The 26,413-nt window shown below is 37.2% G+C and overlaps 1 protein-coding gene across 11 annotated transcripts in view; it reads left to right on the top strand.

Annotated features, from left to right (window-relative positions):
* Positions 1-26,413, top strand: part of DMXL2 (Dmx like 2) — a 175,950-nt gene that overhangs the window by 100,864 nt on the left and 48,673 nt on the right. For 6 of the 11 annotated variants that reach the window (XM_054531478.2, XM_054531476.2, XM_054531477.2 and 3 more), the window contains exons 14-18: positions 5,728-5,817; positions 8,335-8,452; positions 15,615-15,734; positions 19,846-20,073; positions 22,642-24,321. In XM_054531478.2, coding sequence (XP_054387453.1) covers positions 5,728-5,817; positions 8,335-8,452; positions 15,615-15,734; positions 19,846-20,073; positions 22,642-24,321 — 2,236 coding nt within the window. Of the gene's footprint in view, positions 1-5,727; positions 5,818-8,334; positions 8,453-15,614; positions 15,735-19,845; positions 20,074-22,641; positions 24,322-24,810; positions 24,904-26,413 lie in introns of all 11 variants that reach the window. The other 5 variants (XM_054531475.2, XM_054531473.2, XM_054531474.2 and 2 more) reach the window with 2 other exon arrangements.

Raw genomic sequence — 26,413 nt, 5'->3', positions numbered from 1 at the left:
TAGAATTGGTAGGTACCGGAAGCATGGAGATAGCAGGGAGTCTGTTGAGGTCAACTAAGCTTGTGGTAAAACAAACCTGATATGAAGTGGGATTTCATAGTCTAGGAAAGGAGAAGACCAGAGCTTAGTAGCTGCTTGAATATGGATATGAAAACAGAGGATTCTAAGGTTTCTAATTTGTGATAGTTGTTTCAGTAGCTATGGCAAGATAGTTTTGAGGTATTTACAATGAGTTAAATTTGGGACACGTTGAATGTGAGGTGACCTTGGTTTTAGATTCCTAAGTTTGGCTTGTTTGTTTATTTATTTTATGTTTTTATTTTTTTGAGACAGAGTCTTGCTCTGTCAGCCCAGGCTGGAGTGCAGTGGCATGATCTTGGCTCACTGCAACTGCCGCCTCCTAGGTTCAAGTGATTCTTGTGCCTCAGCCTCCTGAGTAGCTGGGACTACAGGCGTCTGCCACCATGCCCAGCTAATTTTTGTATTTTTAGTAGCTAGGGGTTTCACCATATTGGCCAGGCTGGTCTTGAACCCCTGACCTCAAGTGAGCCAGCCGCCTCGGCCTCCCAAGTGCTGGGATTACAGGTGTGAACCACCACGCCCAGCCCCTAAGTTTGGTTTAGATTGGAGATATTCCTAATGTTCCACATTAGGTACCAGTGCACATTTGGGATTTATTATTACAAAGACAGTACTTGAAGTCATTAGATCTCTAAAGGCATTAGTAATAGTTAATGTTCATAAATGTGACTGTCAGTCATCAAGAAGAGATTTATGTTTAGCAGGCTATTTATGAAGACAGGGATTAAGTTTTTTTAATTCCATTTAAAGTATCAAAGATACAGTTGTTTTGGTGCCTAAAAAATAAGCTTTTGAATATCTTCACCCAGTGATGCTAGATTGGTGAGATCCATTCATTCAGGTATTTAGTGAGTACTTACTAAGGTATTCTACAAATAAATAAAGGAGAAGTCATGATGAAAGATAGGATGGTATAGTGTGTGCTGCTATTAGTAAAAACAAGCTTTTAAAGTAGGAATGATCTAAAGTGTAATTTGTTTTCACTCAGTAATTTATTTACTCAATCTTTAATTTTTATTGAGGACTCACTGTGCATAACCTTATAGTACATGGAAGAATAAATGTGCATATTGTACCAGGTGCTAAGAGTGTTAAAATGAATAGAAGTAGTCCCTACTTTCAAGGCTGTTGTATCTATAGAGTCATATAAATATGTACATATAGTATGTAATAAGTGGTAAATTAGAAGAAGAGGCTGATTTCAGGATGTGAAATTCATTTAATTGGCCTCCACTTAAGCCAGCTCATTGGATTCATTGATGCTCTCCATTCCTTCTACAAAATATAGGATGGATGCTCATAGGGAATAGTATACCAGGCTTTGTTGATTCCACAAGTTGACTTGTAACCTTAACAATAATAACAGCTGGGAAAGTTATTTAAGCTGAAAAAAATACTGCTACTACTACTACTAGTACTAGCAAACTTTTATCTAGTGATTATTGTATGTCAGGCTGTCTTCTAAATGTTTTACGTATATTAACTCACTTAACCTTCCTGGTAACCTTAAGAAAAATGTAATATTACTATCCATACTTTAGAGGTAAGGACACTGAAGCATAGAGAAACTTAATTACTTGTCCCAGTTTAGTCAGCTAGCAATGGTAGGACCAGGATTTGAACCCACGCAGCCTAGCTCTAGAGACCAAACTCTTACAACTCCGTTGACTGTCTCTCAAGAGCCAGCTGTGTTTATTTTCAACCTTGTATATGTCAAGTTACACATATTAGTATCATTCTATAACTTAATTAAATATTATATAAATTGATGAAATGTGAGTATAAAAAACATGAATGTTTTTATAAAAATAAGTGCTTTGGAAGCAATTTTGCTAAAAATCATTAATTAGGCATGGTCAAAACAACTGTAAAAGATTCAGGAGGAAATGGTTTAAGAAAAACTGCACTCGAATTGCTTTGTAGGTGTCTTTATGTTTTTACTCCCATTTATGTATTTATGTATTTATTTATTTATTTTGAGTCCGAATCTTGCTCTGTCGTCCAGGCTGGAGTGCAGTGGCATGATCTCGGCTCTCTGCAACCTCTGCCTCCCAGGTTCAAATGATACTCCTGCCTCAGCTTCCCGAATAGCTGTTATTACAGGTGCGCACCGCCACGCCCGACTAATTTTTGTATTTTTAGTAGATTCGGGGTTTCACCATGTCGGCCAGGCTGGTCTCGAACTTTTGACCTCAGGTGATCCACCCAGCTCAGCCTCTCAAAGTGCTGGGACTAGAGGCGTGAGCCACCGTGTCAGCCTATTCCCATTTAAAGAACTGAAAAATACAGCCAGGGCCTTACAGGGGTGGCATATGCAAGAAAGACCTGTAATTCCCATTAGCAAGCCCATACTCCAGGGTCTTACTCAACAACAAAATATCAGTTATTTGTATACGTTTATGTTTAAAATAAAACAAAATGTTTAAAGTACACATATTATTTTAAAAATGATTCTCTGGGTTAACTGACCTTGCTGAGTGATTTATCCTCTCTCTGTCCAATGCTGTCAGTTAAGATGGCTTTTCTTATGGTTAGAAGCAACATTTAATCCAGATTGTGATGGTTAGGAAAGAATTTCTGGTGTAGATAGATGTCTGAGATAAGACTTACTGAATGGGTAAGACATGAAAGTGAAGGAGGAAAAGGATATTTCAGGTAGAGATAACAGCAACTAACAATGCACAGAGGTAGAAGAATGTGCATAGTAAACTGTAAGTAGTTTATTACAGCCATAGCATAGAATGTGAATGGCTGTTGGAAATAGCTGAGACTGGATAGGAAGTTAGAGGTTAGATTGTGAAAAAATGTGTATTGCTTTCTTTATGATTTTGCTCTGCTTTCTCAAAGTCTGTTCTCAACATAGGAGTTAGAATGATGTCCTTAAAATGTAATTCAGGGCTGGGTGTGGTGGCTCACGCCTGTAATCCTAGCACTTTGGGAGGCCGAGGCAGGTGGATCACCTGAGGTCAGGAGTTCAAGACCAGCCTGGCCAACATGGTGAAACCCTGTCTCTACTAAAAATACAAAAATTAGCCAGGTGTGGTGGCGTGCACCTGTAGTCCCAGCTACTCGGGAGGCTAAGACAGGAGAATCACTTGAACTCGGGAGGCGCAGGTTGCAGTGAGCCAAGACCGTGCCATTGCATTTCAGCCTGGGCAGCAAGAGTGAAACTCCATCTCAAAAAAAAAAACAAAAAACAAGAGACTTTGTCAAAACCAGATAAGCAAAGAAGGATATTTTGAAAATATTATTAATGTGTTTGTTTCCATTAAAGCCAGAAAAATAAAACTATAATTAGTCCAATTTCTGGTATAAATAAATTTAAACTTAAAGTAATATGTGAGTTTTAATGCACGTACTTTTCAATTTTTTAGCATTTTTCAGCTACTTTGATGTTCTGGAAAAATGTTAACTACAGCCAGGTGTGGTGGTTTATGTCTGTAATCCCAGTGCTTTGGGAGGCTGAGGTGGGAGGATTGCTTGAGGCCAAGAGTTTGAGACTAGCCTGAGCAACATAGCGAGACCCTGTCTCTACAAAAAAATTAAAAAATTTGTCAGGCATGGTTGCATGCACCTGTAGTCCTAGTTACTTGGGAGGCTGAGATAGGAGGACCACTTGAGCCCGGGATTTGGAGGCCAATAGAGCAAGACCCTGAAAAAAGAAAAGAAGAATGTTAACCATTAAAAAAAAAATACATCAAAACACATATGTGCAGTTTTGATACACATTAATGGCATCAATGTGGCTCATTAAGATACTCTTGGGTTCTGTATTTAAATGTTTGATATTTTGCTCATGGATTGTTTACGTTAATTTTGATTTTAAAATATTGCATTAAAATATTATTTTTCTTGATTATTGAATTTTTGAGCACTCTTTTAAATTTTGCACCCTGGGTGGGTGCTTCACTTCATTCTAATTTCCAGTAGTATCTTCCACTATAAAATGAGTTCCTTGGTTGGAGGTGATGTTGAGTGAGATTCTGTAGAATTCTGGAATTCTGTAGTGTAGTGTTCAGAAAGTCTGTTAATTATAGTGCTGGCAGAGAGTTGTGGGCAGGGAAAGCAAATCCTTAGCTGGAATACATAACTATTCCTGTAAGGGGATCTCAACCTTGGCTGCACATTGGAAGCACCTCAATCTCTGTGGGTGGGACCTAAGCATCATTGATTGTTAAAGCTCTCCAGGTGATTCAGTGTGCAGCCAAGATTGAGAACCAGTGATCTACAGCAGTACTTCTTAAACTTTAGTGTACGCATGAATCCTTTGGAAGTCTCGTTAAAATACAGATGTCTTAGTTTCAGGGAGTAAGTATGCATTCATAAAAAGCTTCCTATCACTGCTGGTCCATTGACTACACTTTGAGTAGCAAAGCTTTGTTGTGTGCTACAAAAATTTCACTGTTTTCACCTCACCAACTATAGGCCACAGTTGAGTCCAGATTTCAATGAACAAACCCAGCAGACTGTTAACACCATTTCTTTTTTTTTTTTGAATGTAGTCTCTCCCTGTCACCCAGGCTGGAGTGCAGTGGTGCAATCTCGGCTCACTGCAACCTCCGCCTCCCAGGTTCAGGTGATTCTCCTGCCTCAGCCTCCTGAATAGCTGAGATTACAGGCACCCTCCATCACTCCCCACTAATTTTTATATTTTTAGTAGAGACGGGGTTTCACCATGTTGGCCAGGCTAGTCTCTTAACTCCTAACCTCAGGTGATCCACGTGCCTTGGCCTCTCAAAGTGCTGGAATTACAGGTGTGAGCCACCACGCCTGACCCTGTTAACACCATTTCTAAATGCCTGAGCTAACACTTTAAATCATGAATCTTGGGTGAACATACCCATATCAATAAATTCAGCCCTACCTAACTACATATTTTTTTCTTTTGATCTAATAACCCTAGAATCAATTTTCTTACATGCTCTCTGGAATCCTACTGATACAAATAAGAAAGTTTCTACAACTCCAGTGTATATGCTGTTTTCTCCCCTACCTTGTACTTATATCTCTAGGCAAAGCTAGCCTCTAACCCCTCTTATTGGCCTTTTTGAGGTAGTGAAAAGTGGTAAAGGTGGGTGCTGAGGAGAATGGGCATTTCTGAGGCAACCGTTTCAGATAAAGTTATTGAAAGATTTTTATGCAAGAGAAAGCTGGTTGGAACATGGGTGAGGAGGACTGTTCTTTTTAGCAGAAAGTTTTGGGGCTTTGGGGTTCCAAAGTTAGGCTTCATTTGTTCATACATTCTTATCCCAAGACACAAGAGTCCCACTTCTTCTCAATCATTGCCCTTACCTTCGGTCTGGCAGGGTTGTACTTTTAAATGGCATTGCACATCTGCAGACCACTCAGGCATTGGGCCAGATCTGCAGCCATGTCTGTCTTGGGCTTTAAGGTTGCAAAAATGAAGAAGATATGATGCCTTGAAGTTATATGCTATTTTTGTAAACATTATAATTTTCTCTCTGCTTAACTTTAGAGTTAACATGAGAATGAGTATGGAAAGTTGAAATGTTTCTTTGAATGTATTACGTTCCATTGCCAATCAGTGAATATTTAGAGGGGGCCTTAAATGTCCAAGATGCTGTATCATATTGACATTAGATTATAAGTTGTTGGCCATTAACATTTTGTGTTTTTTATTTACAGAAACTTATTGGAGAAGTGTTTAATATTGTGAGCCAACAGTCTACTGCTCGACCTGGCTGCATTATTGAACTCGATGCAATAACCAACCAAGTAAAAACATGCTTGTGAATTGGTGATATTCGTATACTTTATCCCATGGTGTTTTATGTGGATATAATATATGTCATTCTCAGAATAATTTTCTTGTTTGTTATTAAATGCAGACAACTTCTGTTGATTCCTGTAGTGAAAATCTACTAATGATTTAGGGATTATTTTTCTCCTTGGGAAACCAAGAACCGTATGTTCTCACTTATAAGTGGGCACTAAGCTATGAGTATGCAAAGGCATGCAGAGCCATATAATGGACTTCAGAGACTCAGAAGGGGGAGGGTGGAAATGGAACTAGAGATTTGAAAAACCACATGTTAGGTACAGTGTACACTGCTTGGGTGATGGGTACACTAAAATCTCAGAATTCACTACTAGTTCATCCATGTAACAAAAAACCACTTGTACCCCAAAAGCTATTTAAGTAAAAATTTTTAAAAAAGGAATTATTCTTCTCCAGTTGAATTGTATTTGTAGCAAAGGAAATTTGATTCAGTTAGAGAAACCATGACCTTGATCTTGAAATGCTGAGAGAAAATACAGTGCAGCTGCATAGAGGGTCAGGTTGTGGTTTTTCATTTTATATTATTACTCTTTTCAACTAAGTAGAGGGTAACCTCAGCTTCAGAGTGTTTGCCTTGTTAGGCCCCATGCTGGGTACTTTTGTGAGGTCCTTTAAAATGCAGATGAAAGTCAGATCCAAGTGGACATATACTTTTTAATCACAGGTCCTTTGTGTAGTCAGTATTCCTCCCTAGCTACTACCTAGGAAAGAAGGAGAACCCTTCTCCCTACGGGGAGATGTAAAACCCATTTTAGCCCTCAGGATGTTTGTTTCTTTAGGATTATGTTTATGGTCTAAGGGATAGAACTAACATTCATTCCAAATGTGAAAAGGATTAGTTTGGTAAGGAAGTTACCAATAGTTTTAAACAAGGAAATGAAAGAACCAACTATAGTTGAAAGCAAGTATAGAGTTACATGATAAATTTTCTTTAGTGTCTTGCACTTTCTATTGGGGAAAATGTACTCATTTCTGCTAATATAGATAAAATACATCATCTCTTGATAGCAGAACTGGGGCTGCCAGACCCATATTGCTAATACCTCCTGGGAAATGCTTAACTTTTTGATCCGCAGTGCCCCACCTTTCTTCAGATTCAGCCTGTGATTTCTTTTTTCTACTCCATAGGAATGCAGAAGAGTGGGTTGGCTTCCTTCCTATAGATAACTTAATTTTTAATGGATTGGATGTTAAATTCATCCCCTACTTTAGCCTCCTTTGCACTCATTACCATGGGATATTAATATAGTCTGCTCTCACAAAGCAGTCTTTTTACTTCATATTTGCTCAACATTTTTTCCCCTGCTCCTTGTGCCTATTTTTAACACAAGGGCTGGTAAACTGTAAGCAATAATGAATGACAAAATTTAAAATTCTTTCTAGGTTTGTTCCCAGTGTGTTGTATGATTTCTATATCCGTGAAGACATCACCCTTCTCTTTACTTTCATCTATTGTTTGTCCCTTGGGGAAATGACCTCCTAGACAATGAATGTGAAGAGATTTTTAATGTTTCTACCAGAGAAACACAAAATACCCTATAACTTTCATAAAATTGTATGGCCCAACCTAATATTATAATCCTTTTATTTCTTTCTATTATGTAAAGAGGCAGGTTTTCCTTTATTCTATAAGATTGTAGACTCCTCATCCAATGCCAAGATAATCATAGCTGCTTCCTTTTCTTGAAATCTCTGGGGGAGCCATCTGATTGATTGTCTTAATACACTTCCAAAATAAGCTTTTGTTTGGATCTAGCCTTTCCTTGAACTTCAGTTCCTGTTAAGGTTCTAAGTAGCCATTTGTGATAGTCTTAAAACATGGTCATGGAGCATAGCAGTTGACAGTGATGTTTCATCCATCCTTCAAGGGGTTCTAGTTACTTATGTGTAAGTTTAGTTCTCTAGAGATGTATCATCCTGCTGGCTGTTATAGGATCTCTCATAATTCCCACTAGACAGAGCTATTGGGATACTTCGAGGAGCTTTCTGGGTTTTGTTTTGTTTTTTGGTTCTCCAGTGGAATTGAAAAAACTACGAGTTGTGTAGTAGTCTAGTGTGTCTTACATAGTGCAGCCCTCCGCAGTCAGTTGTGAATCTGATGCTTTCAGGCTCAAAGTGGTGAAGGTTGCTTAACTGTTCTTTAAATTTGGGTTTTTGTAGCATCTTTTTTTTTTTTTTTTTTTTTCCTGAGAAGCAAACCTGTTGATTTGTTTTTACTAGAGCTCTTCTCTTCTGCTATTGGCTGTGACATTTTTGAAAGTAATTTTTCTCTGACCAGGATAGTTTTAATGATTCTTTTCTGTTGCTTTTTTCTTTCTAATTAGTAGTAGGTAAAGAATAGAAATTGTTAGATGTATTTCTTCTGCATTAGCATTGGGGAGGTGACAGATGGGAGACGGGAGACAGAGAATTTCAAAAGATAAAACCTCTTCATTTTTTTTTTGTATTTGTAGTGTGGCTCAAATACACAGTTGCTTCATGTGTTTCAAGAAGACTTCATTATAGGATATAAACCACATAAGGAAGATATGGAGAAAAAGGAAACAGAAATATTTTTTCAGCCATCACAAGGTACTTTAAAAAAATAGTCTGCATTTGTTTACCTTCATGCTAAAAAATGATCTCTAAGCTTTCATTGAGTATGGATCTTCAAAAGTTACCACTCTCATAATTTTTGACAGATACACCAGTTAGTTCTGTCAAAATTGCTTGCTTGTAGATGAAGAGGGCATGTGGGTGAAAATTACATTTTGCAAGAAAATTCGCTGGTGACATAGACTTTTACTAAGAAATGGTATCTGTGAACCTTAATTTGTTTTAAAAAGTAAGTTTCTTCAACTCTATAATTAAATTATTTTGATTGGTAGTTCCATTTGGTATCTTAAGAAAGACAGTTAATTTTACTATAGGTTTTAAAAAATTACCAGTAAATTGCTTCAGACCAATGATGAATATAAGATAAAAGGTATCATGTTATGTGGGACACTAGAAACCTCATGGAAATAGTGAATGCAAGGTACCATCTCACAGTTTTTCCCTTTGAAGTGTATTTTTTCCTTTTTGTGAAAGTAAGTAGTTTAACCCTTTCAAAAACAAACAGTATGATGTTTAGTTTAAACTTTATAACTTAGCTTAAAATGTTCCCTTCAGACGTTAAACTTTTATTTAAGTTTTTTAAATTGGCAAATAAAATTGTGTGTATATATATAACTTCATAATTATAAAACCAACATGTTCTATTTGAAAAGCCATGTCTTTAAGAATTAAGTGTCTATGGCGAATATTTAGTTTACAAAGGGTTTTCAGATAATTAATCTAATTTGGTTACAAATTGTGAATATCCAGAGGGACATATTTAATTTTCTTAGTGTAGTCTTCATCACGAAATTATGTATAGCATGTAAGGAAACTGTTTCTATGTAATTTGTGCAGACAATTTCCTTTGCTTTAGTGGAAAATCAGATTGAGGTCCTGTATTCTAAGAAGCTTAGCTCAAACATCTTTTCACTCATCAGACTAGTAACTTGTTTTTCTTTCATATATCTTTCTTCATACACAAAACTTTTCTTATTTATGTTATTCAATTATGTTGTTTTATTTCACTATCATTATAACAGCATTACTGCTTTACTGATTTAAAATTTACTTTTCTGTACTATCTTACCTTTGCCTGGGTTAATCTTTTTAATATGGTTTCCTACAAATGTAGCTGCCATTTATCACGTTATTTCAAACAGGAAAGATATGCCAACTTACCAGAATTCAATGCTTATATAAAGTTGGTACTTTTCTTTATAATATTTTAATTGACTTGCATTAAAAATTTTCTTTATTTCTTGCTTTTGATATTTGTTATGCCACTGCTAAATCAGGCCAAAAGATTTCCTCAATGCTTTCTTGATTTTCCTTTAGTTTTTATGTGAAGTTTCTCTTTCTTCCTGATTTTATAGCTGTGTTCTTAAACGACTTGTGTAGGTTTCTCCTCTTCTCTGCCTCTGCTTTATTTTGTACTTTCTAAGTTTTAATTAAAAGTTAATTACTCTTTTAGTTAAGAAAAATGCCAAAAATAGACAAAATTATAGTGCATAATTAAATGAACCTCCATATTCCCATAATGTAGGTTAAAGATTTTATCACACTTGCTTTGTCTACACAATTTTTCTTTTCCTTTTCCCACCTGAAATTATTATTATTTTTTTCCGAGACAGAGTCTTGCTTTGCTGCCCAGGCTGGAGTGCAGTGACGTCATCTCAGCTTACTGTAACCTCCGCCTCCCAGGTTCAAGCAATTGTCCTGCCTCAGCCTCCCGAGTAGCGGGGATTACAGCTACTCGGCTGTAAGCCCACCTGGCTAATTTTTTTGTATTGTTACTGGAGTCAGAGTTTTACCCCGTTGGCCAGGTTGGTCTTGAACTCCTGACCTCAAGTGATCAGCCCACCTTGTCTCCCAAAGTGCTGGGATTACAGGCGTGAGCCACTGCGCCTGGCCCCCCTGAAATATTTTAAAGCAAATCTACCTACAGTGTTGTTTCACTTTCATATGCGTTTCTAAAAATAACTTCCTTACATATTTGCTATTATCAAATTGATAAAATAATAAAATTCCTCAGAATCATGCAATAACTACTCTATATTTCTTCCAGTTGTCTAAAAATTGTTGAGGTTTTTGTTTATGTGTTTTTGTTTGAATCTATATCCAAACAAAGTTTACATATTGTGTTTTCATTGTCTATTTAAAGAGTATTTTAATCTAAAGTGATACCTTATATACACCCTCATTATGCCACTGACTTGTTTTAGAGCAAGTTTTTTTTTATTTTTATTTTTTATTATACTTTAAGTTCTGGAATACATGTGCAGAACATGCAGGTTTGTTACATACGTATACATGTGCCATGGTGGTTTGCTGCACCTATCAACTCATCATCTACATTAGGTATTTCTCCTAATGCTATCCCTCTCTTAGCCCCCAACCCCTTGACAGGCCCTGGTGTGTGATGTTCCCTTCCCTGTGTCTGTGTGTTCTCATTGTTCAACTCCCACTTACGAGTGAGAACATGCAGTGTTTGGTTTTTCTGTTCCTGTGTTAGTTTGCTGAAAATGATGGTTTCCAGCTTCATCCATGTCCCTGCAAAGGACATGAACTCATCCTTTTTTATGGCTGCATAGTATTCCATGGTGTATATGTGCCACATTTTCTTTATCCAGTCTATCATTGATGGGCATTTGGGTTGGTTCCAAGTCTTTGCTATTGTGAACAGTGCTGCGATAAACATACACATGCATGTGTCTTTATAGTAGAATGATTTATAATCCTTTGGGTATATACCCAGTAATGGGATTGCTGGGTCAAATGGTATTTCTGGTTCTAGATCCTTCAGGAATTGCCACACTGTCTTCCACAATGGTTGAACTAATTTATACTCCCGCCAATAGTGTAAAAGCGTTCCTATTTCTCCACATCCTCTCCAGCATCTGTTGTTTCCTGACTTTTTAATGATTGCCATCCTAACTGGCACGAGATGGTATCTCATTGTGGTTTTGATTTGCATTTCTCTAATGACCAGTGATGATGAGCATTTTTTCATAAGTTTGTTGGCTGCATAAATGTCTTCTTTTGAGAAGTGTCTGTTCATATCCTTTGCCCACTTTTTGATGGGGTTATTTTTTTCTTGTAAATTTGTTTAAGTTCCTTATAGATTCTGGATATTAGCCCTTTGTCAGATGGATAGATTGCAAAAATTTTCTCCCATTTTGTAGGTTGCCTGTTTACTCTGATGATAGTTTCTTTTGCTGTGCAGAAGCTCTTTAGTTTAATTAGATCCCACTTGTCAATTGTGGCTTTTGTTGCCATTGTTTTTGGTGTTTTAGTCATGAAGGCTTTGCCCATGCCTATGTCCTGAATGGTGTTGCCTAGGTTTTCTTCTAGGGTTTTTATGGTTTTAGGTCTTAGGTTTAAGTCTTCAATCCTCTTGAGTTAATTTTTGTATGAAGTGTAAGAAAGGGGTCCAGTTTCAGTTTTCTGCATGTGGCAAGCCAGTTTTCCCAGCACCATTTGTTAAATCGGGAATCCTTTCCCCGTTGCTTGTTTTTGTCAGGTTTGTCAAAGATCAGATGGTTGTAGGTGTGTGGTGTTATTTCTGAGGACTCTGTTCTGTTCCATTGTTCTATATATCTGTTTTGGTACCAGTACCATGTTGTTTTTGTTACTGTAGCCTTGTAGTATAGTTTGAAGTCAGGTAGCGTGATGCCTCCAGCTTTGTTCTTTTTGCTTAGGTTTGTCTTGGCTATGAGGGCTCTTTTTTGGTTCCATATGAAATTTAAAGTGTTTTTCTAATTTTGTGAGGAAAGTCAGTGGTAGCTTGATGGGGATAGCATTGAATCTATAAATTACTTTGGGCAGTATGGCCATTTTCACAATATTGATTTTTACCTGTCCATGAGCATGGAATGTTTTTCCATTTGTTTATGTCCTCTCATTTCCTTGAGCAGTGGTTTGCAGTTCTCCTTGAAGAGATCCTTGTAAGTTGTATTCCTAGGTATTTTATTCTCATTGTAGCAATTGTGAATGGGAGTTCACTCATGATTTGGCTCTCTGTCTGTTATTGGTGTGTAGGAATGCTTGTGATTGTTGCACATTGATTTTGTATCCTGAGACTTTGCTGAAGTTGCTTATTAGCTTAAGGAGATTTTGGGCTGAGATGACTGGGTTTTCTAAGTATACAATCATGTCATCTGCAAAGAGAGACAATTTGACTTCCTCTCTTCCTATTTGAATACTCTTTATTGCTTTCTCTTGCCTGATTGTCCTGGCCAGAACTTTCAATACCATGTTGAATAGGAGTGGTGAGAGAGGGCATCCTTGTCTTGTGCTGCTTTTCAAAGGGAATACTTCCAGCTTTTGCCCATTCAGCATGATATTGGCTGTGGGTTTGTCATAAATAGCTCTTATTATTTTGAGGTAAGTTTCATTAATACCTAGTTTATTGCGAGTTTTTAGCATGAGGGGCTGTTGAATTTTATCAAAGGCCTTTTCTGTATCTATTGAGATAATCATGTGGTTTTTGTCATTGGTTCTGTTTACGTGAAGGAGTACATTTATTGATTTGCGTATGTTGAACCAGCCTTGCATCCCAGGGATGAAGCCGACTTGACTGTGGTGGTTAAGCTTTTTGATGTGCTGCTGGATTCGGTTTGTCAGTATTTTATTGAGGTTTTTCACATTGATGTTCATCAGGGATATTGGCCTGAAATTTTCTTTTTTTGTTGTGTCTCTGCCACGTTTTGGTATCAGGATGATGCTGGCCTCATAAAATGAGTTAGGGAGGATTCCCTCTTCTTCTATTGATTGGAATAGTTTCAGAAGGAATGGTACCAGCTCCTCTTTGTACCTCTGGTAGAATTCGGTTGTGAATCTGTCTGGTTCTGGGCTTTTTTGGTTGATAGGATATTAATTTCAGAACTTGTTATTGGTCTATTCAGGGATTCGACTTTTTCCTGGTTTAGTCTTTGGAGGGTGTATGTGTCCAGGAATTTATCCATTTCTTCTAGATTTTCAAGTTTATTTGTGTAGAGGTGTTTATAGTATTCTCTGATGGTAGTGTTTATTTCTGTGGGATCAGTGATGATAGCCCCTTTATCATTTTTTATTGTGTCTGCTTGATTCTTTTCTTTTTTTCTTTATTAGTTTGGCTAGTGGTCTATCTATTTTGTTAATCTTTTCAAAAAACCAGCTCCTGGATTCACTGATTTTTGGAAGGGTTTTTTGTGTCTCTATCTCCTTCAGTTCTAGAGCAAGTTTTTTTTTTTAAAGAAGTTTCTCTGACTACTTACTTGTGATATTGTTTAAACTTTTTCTTGTCTACTATATTTCCTGTACAGTGGAAGTTAGCTCTACAGACTTGATTAGATCTGTGTTCAACATTCTAGGTGATGCCGTATACTTCATATGTATCATACCAGAAAAAAAATTTGGATATCTCACTTTTAGTCATATTAAGATTCGGAAGATTCAGTTGGTGGTGTCATTATAGTTTGACAGCAGTCTTTATCTCATGGCTTCTTCCATTGAATATTATTGATCTTAAACCAGTTATTTCATTAGGGATTGAAAAATTATGATTTTCCAATTTTATCAGTTCTCATTTATTTATTAGCTGGAAAGCATCTGTAAAGAAAAGCATTTATCAACTAGGGCTATTGGATTACTTTGAAAAACAGTTCTTTTTGGAAAGGTTAAGTGCTTAGTTCTTTCCATTTAATTGACAGTTTCAGAATGAGGAGTCTGCGCGCTGGTTATCTCTAGCTGCTACTGTTGAATTTATTGTTGTTGGATTTCTTTGTCTTTTAAGTATCAATATGAACTCATTTTAAGAAAACTCTTTAATGAACTATAATATACATACAGAGAAGTAATCATATAACTCAATGGATTTTTATGTACGTAGGATATTTCAATCAGTTGCAGTCATGTTTTAAATGCTTACATAGTCCTATATTAGGCTAGTAAGTACCATTTGAAGTAGGTCCTGTGTCCTTTTGACATAACCTCATTATTGTAATAGTTTACTTTCTTTCAGGCGCAAGATTTTCCTGGGTTTATCTTGTAGCTGTCCTTTACAAGAATGGAATCATCCTTCCAAACTGTTTCTTTTTTTTTAAAATTATTATTATACTTTAAGTGCTGTGATACATGTGCCGAACATGCAGGTTTGTTACATAGGTTTACACGTGTCATGGTGGTTTGCTGCACCCATCAACCCGTCATCTATGTTAGGTCTTTCTCCTAATGCTCTCCCCTCCCTAGCCCCCCATCCCCCAACAGGCCCCGATGTGTTATGTTCCCCTCCCTGTGTCCATGTGTTCTCATTGTTCAACTCCCACTTATGAGTGAGAACATGTGGTGCCAAACTGTTTCTTTTAATGGAAATGGTTAGAGGCCACAATTTTAACTCTAGCAGCGTTCATTACCAATATGTTGTCATTATGAGTTTTAATGATTAAGGAAAGCTTTTATTATCCTGCATAGATCTCATTTTCAGTTGTGAAGAATATAATTGTCAGCAGGGAAAATTATATATACAAGTAATGTCTTTTTTTAAAAAATGCATGGAATTTCTACAAAATTTCTTCTTTACCCTACCACTGCTCCTTCCCCCAAACTTGTTTTTTTTTTTAATGCTGTTTTCATGCAAGAAAAGCAGGATGAATGTTTATTTTATTATTTCTTTTTAATTGCCAGTTTTCTAAATAAGGAGTAAGTGCCCCAGTTACTCCAGGGGCATCCTGTGAGGCTGGCTTGAGCTTTTGTATGCTCAGCACCCCGCTTCCTTCCCTTCTCTCCTCCTCCCATTCTTCTTCTGCTGCTTTTCTTTCCTTTCCTTTCTTTTTTATGTACCTTTTTTGGTATTTGTGTGAACTCATAGTTTGTAATAGAATAAATATGTTTTAACAAATTGTATTCAGTTTTATTCTTTGATGCTCAAAGTGTCCCCTCTTTGACCAGTAGGTATCCTTTCATGTTAGCTTTTGTGTACTTTTGACATGACTTCATTAGTCCTTGATAGCTATCTAACTTTCGGTACAAAAATTATATAAAACTCCTCCTTAAAGTCTTTCTTGCCTTTTCTTCCCAACTTCCATGCATATCAAGAGGTGGTGGTAGCTTTTAAAAAGTGGTTTTTTAACCCCATAAAAACATACTAATTTAAATATCCTTTTCCTTTGAATAATAGGATACCGCCCACCACCATTTTCAGAAAAGTTCTTTCTAGTAGTAATTGAGAAGGACAGCAATAATAACTCTATTCTGCATATGTGGCACCTTCATCTTAAATCTGTACAAGCATGTTTAGGTAAGTAATTATAGTTTTATACAAAGATGATACATAGTGAATTCATTTTATAGAATATGCTTTACTTTGGTTAATTCTGTAAAATGAAGTTCCATTAAACTGTAAATTGAGTTGCTGAATTATGTCTCTTCTAAACTTTTAATTACAAGGTCATAAATCATTAATGAAACTGGTTAATCCTAAAAACCAGCCTATGGGCACATTAGACATATTGAAAAAAAATAAAAGCTTTGTTTATTTTTTTTAGTGAATATTTATTGAGTGTACATTATGACTGTTCTAGATGTCCATAGAACTAATATTGTACTTTTTTGTTAATACACATTCCCATCCAATACACTGTACATCATCAGCTTTATCATCATTAAAATAAGCAGAATTGGCTGGGCGCGGTGGCTCACGCCTGTAATCCCAGAACTTTGGGAGGCCGAGGTTGGCGGATCATGAGGTCAGGAGATCGAGACCATCCTGGCTAACACGGTGAAACCCTGTCTCTACTAAAAATACAAAAAATTAGCTGGGCGTGGTGGCAGGCGCCTGTAATCCCAGCTACTCGGGAGGCTGAGGCAGGAGAATGGCGTGAACCCGGGAGGTGGAGGTTGCAGTGAGCTGACATTGCACCACTGCACTCCAGCCTGGGCGACAGAGCAAGACTCCATCTCAAAAAAAAAAAAAAAAAAAAAGCAGAATTGCTGTTTGATAAAATACTATTGAGTGCCTGAGGCTTATAAGCAGAAATGTTTTTGTAGAGCATTAAGAAATACAGGCTGGGCATGGGCATGGTGGCTCATGCCTATAATCCCAGCACTTTGGGAGGCTAGGGCAGGATGATTGCTTGGGCCCAGGAATTTGAGATCAGCCTGGGCAATATAGTGAGACTTCATCTCTACAAAAAAATAAAAAATTAGTCAAGTGTGGTGGCATGTGCCTATACTTGGGAGGCTGAGATGGGAGGATTGCTTGAGCCCTGGAGGCAGAGGCTGCAATGAGCCGAGACTGCACCACTGCACTCCAGCCTAGGTGACAAAGTGAGACCCTTTGTCAATTTTTCCATTTCAAAAAAAATGCAATTGTGATTAAAAAATTACTTCAGCCATTCTTTTGTTGTACACATTTAGATTAATCTCCAAACTAATTGGGAAATCTGTAGTATGAAGCAAAGAAATTGATCATAGATTTTTTAAAAACAAACTTACTTTTTGAGAGATAATTGTTAAAATGAAGAACTGCATGGATAGCCATATCACATTGAATCTGCTTTAAACTGTTAACTCAAAATATTTGAGTTGTAAGATTTTATTATGTCTTGTAATTAATTGATTTTATACAACTTTTTATATAACATTTAATACAGTGAAAGAATAATTTGTACTTTTTTGTTCACGTGTATTATACATTATCACAATTGTAGCAGTTCTAACTGGGCCATGAATTGGCATTAGAAAAGCCAAATTATGTGACAGAACCTTTACCTTCACCTAGTTGAGCCTAATCTTCTTGAGGCACCGGGAATTTAAAAATTCTTTCAAAGCCTATGGAGTTAATTCTTTGCATTATATGTTGTTTGATAGAAATGCAAGAGAAGGGATCTAAAACCAGTTCATCAGGAAGAGATTGACCCAGCAGAGAATGTAGTAATTTCTAGAATTGGGCACAGAAATGGGAGTGGCTCTGAAGAGATTTATAGAGGTAGTAACAGGTCCTTGTGGGAGGACAGGAACCATGTGATCTTGTTTGTCCCCACTGCTTATGAAGCGTGTGTCTCACTAAAGCCAGGGCTAGAGTTGAGTTGCTTGCCTACCCTGTTTGTGACAGCAGTAGGTCACAGACAATGAGATTCAGTAGAGGCAAATAATGTACTCTTTTTAGCTGTGATAGAAAGCATCTATCTTTTTGTTCTAATCTTTGCTGCAGAGTTAACAGTGTATCCTGCTGTTCACATTTAACGCTTGAATTTACTGCAGTAGTGAATATCCTGTTAGAGGATAAATGATTGGTTTAAATTTTATTAGAGAAGGAAACATGTTGAGTACCTTCTGGGTGCCAGGCACTGAGATTGGTGCTTTATATATGTGAGATAGATATTATCCCCAGTTTACTAATGGAGTAAGGGTATGTAACTTGACCAAGTCCCATTATATGGTTTGTCACAGAACTAAGTTTCCAAAATTAGGCCTTGTTGACTCTAAAGTCTTTGCTTTTTTTTCTGCTCTTATTTTCTTTCTTAGCATGAGATATATTTTAGAAAATAGCATGATTTACAGGAAGAGAAATGATGTAGTTTAACCTTAGTTTGCTGGTGAGAAAGCAGCCAGAGATGGTGGTGAAGTGCCTGGCCAAAGGAAACACATCTCATTAGTGATAGAGCCAGGAGTGGGACTCCTGTCTTCTGACTACGGATCCAAGTTTGTAGTCTTATTTCATTTTCAAAAAAATGTGAAAATATTTCTTACTTAGTGGCCTGCCATTATAAGATAGACATGTTTAACTGAAACAAGAGGATTGATTATTATTTATTGGATATTCTGGTGCTCTTTGAGATGTACAAGGCAATAACAACACATCATCCCTGCCTTTAGTGAATTTGTAGTCCAATGGGGAGAGACAAATAAATAAATAAATAAATAAATAAATATAGAGTATCACTTACATGTCACGGAAGAATAGATAACTGAATCAGAGATTTACACTCACTGGAAGTTCTTTGGAAGATCAAGTCAATATGGCTTACAAAGGCTGTCAACTAATACTATCTTAAATTTTCTTAGAACTTTTGGTTTTTGTGTTTATTCTTGAAATCATTCTCTGATTTGAGTACTTGATAGGAGGCTGCTAGTCTAATGTCTTCTTTGCCCCTAGCTAATTACATGGCCTCAGGAAAATCACTAAGCTCTCTGAATTTAAATTTCTTAATCTATAAGTGAGGCAGTATATTGTTATTTCTTAAAGTTTGGTTCATGATCCATCTATTTCAAAAACACCTGGGCTGCTTTACTGGGATCTACCCCATATCATCTAAATCAGTGTCTCTGTGGTTAGGCCTGGGAATTTGCATGTTAACAAATTCCTCAAGCTTTTAATGTGTTTTAAAGGTTGTAAGCACTGGACTGTATAAGGGGTTTCTTTTAGCTTTTACATGTTGTGATTCTTCCCTGTCAGTCTTGCATGATGGAGTTGGTGCTAAGAAAGAGTAAAATTGTAAAAAAAAAAAAAAAATTTAAGCTTATCAGGGTAACTAAGCAAAAGTTTGAAAATCGACCTTGTCTCCAAAGTAATTTTTTAAAAAAATTTATTGATGCATAATAATTATACATATTTATGGGGTACATGTGATATTTTTATATATGCATAGAATATGTAATGATCATATCAGGGTATTTAGGATATTCATTACCTTGAAATTTATTGTTTCTTCGGGTTGGGAACATTTCAGATCTTCTCTTCTAGCTCTTTTGAAATATATATTGTTGTTAACTGTAGTCATTCTACTGTGCTATCAAACAATAGAACTTATTTCTTCTACCTTCATGTTTGTACCTATTAAAGGGTCTCTTCACCCACCCCACAACCCTTCCCATTCTCTGGTATCTATTATGCTATTATCTACCTCCATGAGATCCACTTTCTTAGCTCTCACATATGAGTGAGAGAACAGGTGATATTTGTATTTCTGTGCCTGGCTTATTTCACTTAACATAGTGACCTGCAGTTTCCAACTGTGTTGCTGCAAATGACAGGATTTCATTCTTGTTTATAGCTGAATAGTATTCCATTGTGTATATATACGACATTTTCTTTATCCATTTATTCATTGATGGATACTTAGGTTGATTTTATATCTTGGCTGTTGTGAATAGTGCTACAATAAATGTGGGGGTGCAGTTATCCCTTTGATATACTGATTTCCTTTCCTTTGGGTAAACGCCTAGTAGTGAGATTGCTGAGTCATATGGTCATTCTGTTTTAAAAAGAGTTCTCTTTTCTCTGTATCCTCACCTCCAAAATACTTTTAAGAAGCTATGTTTCTTAAATAATAACAAAGTAATATTCTAGCTCCTATTTATAGTAATGATATACATACATTTTGTAATTTTATAATTTATTTTTAAAGCTAAAGCTTCAGAAGGGGCTTCCTCTGAGAGTCTACTTTCAGTCCCTGGACAGAAGAATGTAGATTCTTCTCCAGAAACCTCTCCTAGTGTGAGCCCCATGCCACATTCTTCATCAATTGCCAATCTTCAAACTGCCAGTAAACTTATTCTGAGTTCTAGACTGGTGTATAGCCAACCCCTTGATCTCCCAGAATCAGTTGAAGTAATAAGAGCAACGCCTTCAGCAGGTAAGGTCACTTTAAGACTGGGCAGTGGTAGCTCAGAGTGATAAAATGTATGAACTCTTTAGTGGATAAAATAGATGAACTCTTCTGAAATATGTGCTATGTTGACATTAAAATAAAGATTTATTTTCTATTAATGATATGTCTAGATGTTTAGAAACATGTCTTTATTAGAAATAATTTCCTGGCTGGGTGCAGTGGCTCACTTCTGTAATCCCAGCCCTTTGGGAGGCTGAGGTGGGTGGATCACTTGAGGTCAGTAGTTCGAGACCACCCTGGCTAACATGGTGAAAACCTGTCTGTACTAAAAATACAAAAATTAGTTGGGTGTGGTGGCACGTGCCTGTAATCCCAGCTACTTGGGAAGCTGACGCAGGGGAATTGCTTGAACTCGAGAGGTGGAGGCAGCAGTGAGCTGACATCACACTACTGCATTCCAGCCTGGGTGGGCGACAGAGTGAGACTCCATACACACACACACACACACACACACACACACACACAAAATTTCCTGTGATAAATGTAATCAGCTTGACAAAAAATAGTGTAAATTTTTTTTTTTTTTTTTTAGACGGAGTCTTGCTCTGTCGCTCAGGCTGGAGTGCAGTGGTGCTATCTTGGCTGACTTCAAGCTCCACCTCCCGGGTTCACACCCATTCTCCTGCCTCAGCCTCCCGAATAGCTGGGACTACAGGCACCCGCCACCATGCCCAGCTAATTTTTTTTGTATTTTTAGTAGAGACGGGGTTTCACCGTGTTAGCCAGGATGATCTCGATCTCCTGACCTCGTGATCCACCCACCTCGGCCTCCCAAAGTGCTGGGATTACAGGTGTGAGCCACCACGCCCGGCCAAAATAGTGAAAAAAATTTTTCTTTTTTTTTTTTTTAAACGGAGTTTCGCTCTGTCACCCAGGCTGGAGTGCAGTGGTGCTATCTCGGCTCACTGCAAGCTTCGCCTCCTGGGTTCATGCCATTCTCCTGCCTCAGCCTCCCGAGTAGCTGGGACTATAGGCGCCCACCACCATGCCTGGCTAATTTTTTGTATTTTTAGTAGAGACGGGGTTTCACCGTGTTAGCCAGGATGGTCTCAATCTCCTGACCTCGTGATCTGCCCACTTCGGCTTCCCAAAGTGCTGGGATTACAGGCGTGAGCCACCGCACCCAGCCAATAGTGAAAATATTTTAATGTGAGGTGTCTTGCCTATACTTTGGAATATAATGATAGTAAAATTTTGAAGAACATTCATTTGTAAACCACTGAGGCTTTTTTAAAAATTTAAGACTTTTCATTCACATTGTGGTAATCACGTCTCACTTTTATTAAGAATGTTTGAACAAGAGTTGGCAGATACTCTGAGGAAAAATGCAGGATAAAAGACTATAGTTTGGGTGGTCTGGAATGATACTGACTTTAGCAAGGTAGATATTTGGAGGGCAAGTCTGGCAGCTGTGTTTAAAGTGATCTACATATAGAATTTTAATTGGGGAGTTTCTAGAATAGTGTTTTTGGGAAACCAAAATTGGAGGTTCAGGGCTGCTAAAATTACTGGTGAATGATATTCAGTATGGGTGTTTTCTTATTCATCCGTAAGACAGGTTTGCATTCACAGTCGGAAAGATCATATTGAGAAGAGTGTACTCTTGGGCTTTTTTGGCTGGTGCAGATCTAGGCCAGTTTGTTAATTTTTCAAAATATTTGAAAGGTTTGGGTTATACTCAAATAAGTTTATTGGAGTTCATGATAATAAATTATATTTTACAGACGCCTTATAAAATGTCTTATTTGACAATAATAATCTAGGGGAAACAGTAACTGATCCCAATTGTTTAGATGGAACAGGCTCAGATGATTAAGTAGCTTTCCCACTGTTAATGAACTTATTGATGAGTTGAAACTCAAATCCAGATCTTCTGACCTCAGATCTTTAATCTCTATATCCCCTTGTCTTACAGTTGACAACAGATGTGCATTGTTAGTCTTTGGCAGTCAGGAATAGATAAGAGGTTTCTGGTTCAGTGCTAAGAGAGGATGAATTAAACTTGGTAAAATGGGTAAGATCTATTGGTCTGTTTTGCTGTCTGAAACAAAATTTGATGTACCACCTGGGATCTGGATTATTTGAGGGAAGGTTGGGGCATTTGAAAGGCAAATTGTAAAGCTCAGTTAAGTATTCATGATGAAAATGATTAAATATATAGTATGAAATTCTAAGGAAGCATGTTGTGAAGGTAAATATAAATAATAGAAACACATTAAGGGCTGACTTGTTTCAGTGCTTTTGAGTTTTATTTTAATTAAATGGTTGCCTCATTTAAACTTAATTACCTAAAAACAAATTAAGTGATTATTATTGCATACCTTGATTTCACTGATGGGCTCTTGAAGACCTTTATAGATATGCTGGCCAATGGACATTTAGTGGGATACTAGTTAAGAGGAAGACTGCAGAGATATTCTGAAGTAGCTCATAGTGACTTTGAATTGATCACATTCCAGAATTTGATTACTACCATATTATTTTGTGGCTTTATTATTATTATAACTAACTATTTGCTTTTTCTTTTTTAAGGCCATCTGAGTTCTTCTTCAATTTATCCAGTGTGCCTTGCACCTTATTTAGTGGTTACAACTTGTTCTGACAATAAAGTACGCTTCTGGAAATGTTGTATGGAAGCCAACCCAGAGTGTAATAAAAGTGATGAGAAAGAAATTTATCATTGGAAGAGATGGCCTTTGATGAATGATGAAGGAGAAGATAATAGCAGTACAGTGAGCATTGTGGGAAGACCAGTTGCTGTTAGCTGTTCATACACAGGTCGCCTTGCAGTGGCTTATAAGCAACCTATCCACCATAATGGTTTTGTTTCTAAAGAATTTTCCATGCATGTTTGTATATTTGAATGTGAATCTACAGGAGGATCAGAGTGGGTTTTAGAACAAACAATTCATCTTGATGATTTGGTTAAGGTTGGGAGTGTACTTGATTCAAGGGTCAGCGTCGACAGTAATCTGTTTGTATATAGCAAGTCAGATGCACTCTTGAGCAAGGATAGATATCTTATTCCGAATATCAAACATTTAGTACATTTGGACTGGGTATCAAAAGAAGATGGCTCCCACATTCTTACAGTGGGGGTCGGTGCAAATATCTTCATGTATGGAAGGCTTTCAGGAATTGTGACTGAGCAAACCAACAGTAAGGATGGAGTAGCTGTCATCACTTTACCACTAGGTGGTAGTATCAAGCAAGGAGTTAAGTCAAGATGGGTTCTTCTTAGATCTATAGACTTGGTATCTTCTGTTGATGGTACTCCTTCACTGCCTGTTTCTCTCTCTTGGGTAAGAGATGGGATATTGGTGGTAGGAATGGATTGTGAAATGCATGTATATGCACAGTGGAAGCATGCTGTCAAATTTGGAGACACTGAAGCTGATAGTCCTAATGCAGAAGAGGCAGCAATGCAAGATCATTCGACCTTTAAATCTAATATGCTGGCAAGAAAAAGTATTGTTGAAGGAACAGCTATTTCTGATGATGTTTTTTGTTCACCAGCTGTAATTCAAGATGGTGGCTTATTTGAGGCTGCACATGTACTTTCCCCTACTCTTCCACAATATCATCCAACTCAGCTGTTAGAATTGATGGATTTAGGGAAAGTGCGAAGGGCTAAAGCCATTCTCTCTCATTTAGTAAAATGTATTGCAGGTGAAGTAGCAATAGTTAGAGATCCTGATGCTGGAGAAGGAACTAAGCGACATCTCTCTCGAACTATTAGTGTAAGTGGCAGTACAGCAAAGGAAACAGTCACCGTAGGAAAAGATGGTACTCGAGATTATACTGAGATAGATTCTATCCCTCCACTACCACTATATGCATTACTTGCTGCAGATCAAGATACATCCTACAGAATTTCAGAAGAAAGTACAAAGATACCACAGAGCTATGAAGATCAGATAGTAAGTCAACCAGAGGATCAGTATTCAGAGCTGTTTCAAATCCAGGATATAACAACGGATGATATTGATTTAGAGCCTGAAAAGAGAGAAAACAAATCAAAAGTAATAAATCTTTCTCAATATGGACCAGCTTACTTTGGCCAAGAACATGCAAGGGTACTTTCAAGTCATCTTATGCACTCAAGTCTACCAGGCCTTACCCGTTTGGAGCAGATGTTCCTTGTAGCTTTGGCTGATACAGTGGCTACTACCAGTACTGAGCTTGATGAAAGCAGAGATAAGAGTTGCTCAGGTAAATATTCTCACTAAAAATTTATAAAGTTGTACCTAATAGAAATATTTGTATTATCTGTATACTGAATCATTTATTGAATTGCAGTCTCAACTTTCAAACTTTGCAGGGAAAAGACCTCCTTAATGGGCAATTACTATTATATAATATGCTCAGTTAGAAAAGACGGTTGAGGCCAGCATATGAATGCATGGATTTGTGAGATCCATGAGCATTCTCTCATTAGTTTTTACACTGAAACCTTTGTGTCATTTTAGATTTATAATCTTGTTTTTTTGTGTGTGTTTGGGTGGGTTTTTTGTTTGTCTGTTTTTTTGAGACAGGGTCTTGCTCTGTTGCCCAAGCTGGAGTTGAGTGGTGCAGTCATGGGTCACTGTAGCCTTAACCTCTCAGGTTCAAGTAATCTTCCCATCTCAGCCTCCTGAATAGCTGGGACCACAGGTGTGCACCACCATGGGGTCCAGCTAATTTCTTTTTATTTTTTTGTAGGGACTAGGTCTCCTTACGTTGCCCCGGCTAGTCTCGAACTCCTGAGCTCAAGCAGTCCTCCTGCCTTGGCCTCCCACAGTGCTGAGATTGTAGGTATGAGTCACCATGGACTGGCCAAGTCTCTTGTTTTTTAACACAGATTGATCCCTATGATTTTTTCTTTGATAATAACAGCCCATTTGTTAATGTTACTATGGAATCATGAGGCTTATTGGGACCTCATGGGCTCAACTTGTTGGTCTTCCCATTTCTAGCCATAAACAACTTTTTACAATTACCTAATTTTCTCCAAAAAGTCTCTTCAGAGAGATTTCCATACAGTTAATGTCATACGTATTTTGCCTAATTCCTTCTGTAACTAGAAAATTTTTGGCTGCTTCCTGGAACTAGATTCCATTCTCTTTTATGCACATAGTTTAGGGTAATGGTGTTGATTGTAAATGATGGCATTGGCAAAGGAAACTGAAAATTAATGATCAAAATTTCATTAATTCAATAAATATTTTGGAGGAGTGAAAAATTGCTATGTTTCAGGCACTTTCTTTACTTTATCATGTTTAATTATCACAGTCTTCTAGCAGATAGCTATTATTATGTTTAACTTTATAGATGAAGACACTGATCCTTAAGAAATTAAGGGACTCATCTGAGATCACATAGGCATTAAGGAGTAGAAGTGGGGTTCATATGTGGATAAATTGTTGACTCAAAGCCTGTACCCTTTTAACTATTTCATAATTTCCAGATTTGTAGGGGAAAGGTAGCTGGAAAATATCTCTTCATATAGATTTACATCCATATAGTATATCCCCCAAAGTTTTCTTCTCTGCAGGTTAAAATAACTAGAGACCTTCTAGGGTTTTGCCTATGACTTTTTTTCTCACTATTAATTGGAAGAGAAAAATCTTAACCATTATGAGGTTGTATGCAGTTGAGTGAGATTCTTCCCAGAACAACCTTAAGCTTGTGTTGTGTGTTTAATATATATTAGTTTTTACTGTGGGACATTAAGAAAGTAGGCATGGCATAATTTGTAAAAAATAGTTTATGCTTTCTAATACAAAACTGTATCATTGGCTAAGCAATATAGAAATAGTGTATCCTGGTCACAGTGGACATTCATGCGGTAATAAGGCAGGAATGAATGTCTCCATTTCACAGGTGGGAAACTGAAGCTCAGAGATTAAATGAGTTACACATCTCAGTAAATGGATTCTAAGTAAATGAGTTCTTCCATTTGTTCAGGTGAGACAACTTACAGTCATTCTTGACTCTGCTTTCTCTCATACCCCATATCCAGTTCATTGGCAAATGCTATCAGTTCTATTAATATCCAGAATCCAATAATCAATTCTCATTACCTCTGCAGTTACTACTGTGGTCCAAGTCCCTGTCATTTCCTCACTGCTTTATTCTTTTTACCTCCATCTGTTCTTTGCTTAGGAACCAGTGATTCTTTTAAAACCAAATCACATTAAATCTCTCCTTTGCTCAACATATACTGGTGCCTTCCTGTCTCACTTTAGAATAAAAGTTAAGAGCCTTACAGTGGCCTAAAAGGCCCCACACGATCTGTGCTCATTTCTGCTCTATTAGAATGCTA

Source organism: Pongo abelii, chromosome 16, assembly GCF_028885655.2.
Source record: "Pongo abelii isolate AG06213 chromosome 16, NHGRI_mPonAbe1-v2.0_pri, whole genome shotgun sequence".
Lineage (NCBI taxonomy): Eukaryota > Metazoa > Chordata > Mammalia > Primates > Hominidae > Pongo > Pongo abelii.
This window is presented reverse-complemented; position numbering and strand designations above follow the sequence as displayed.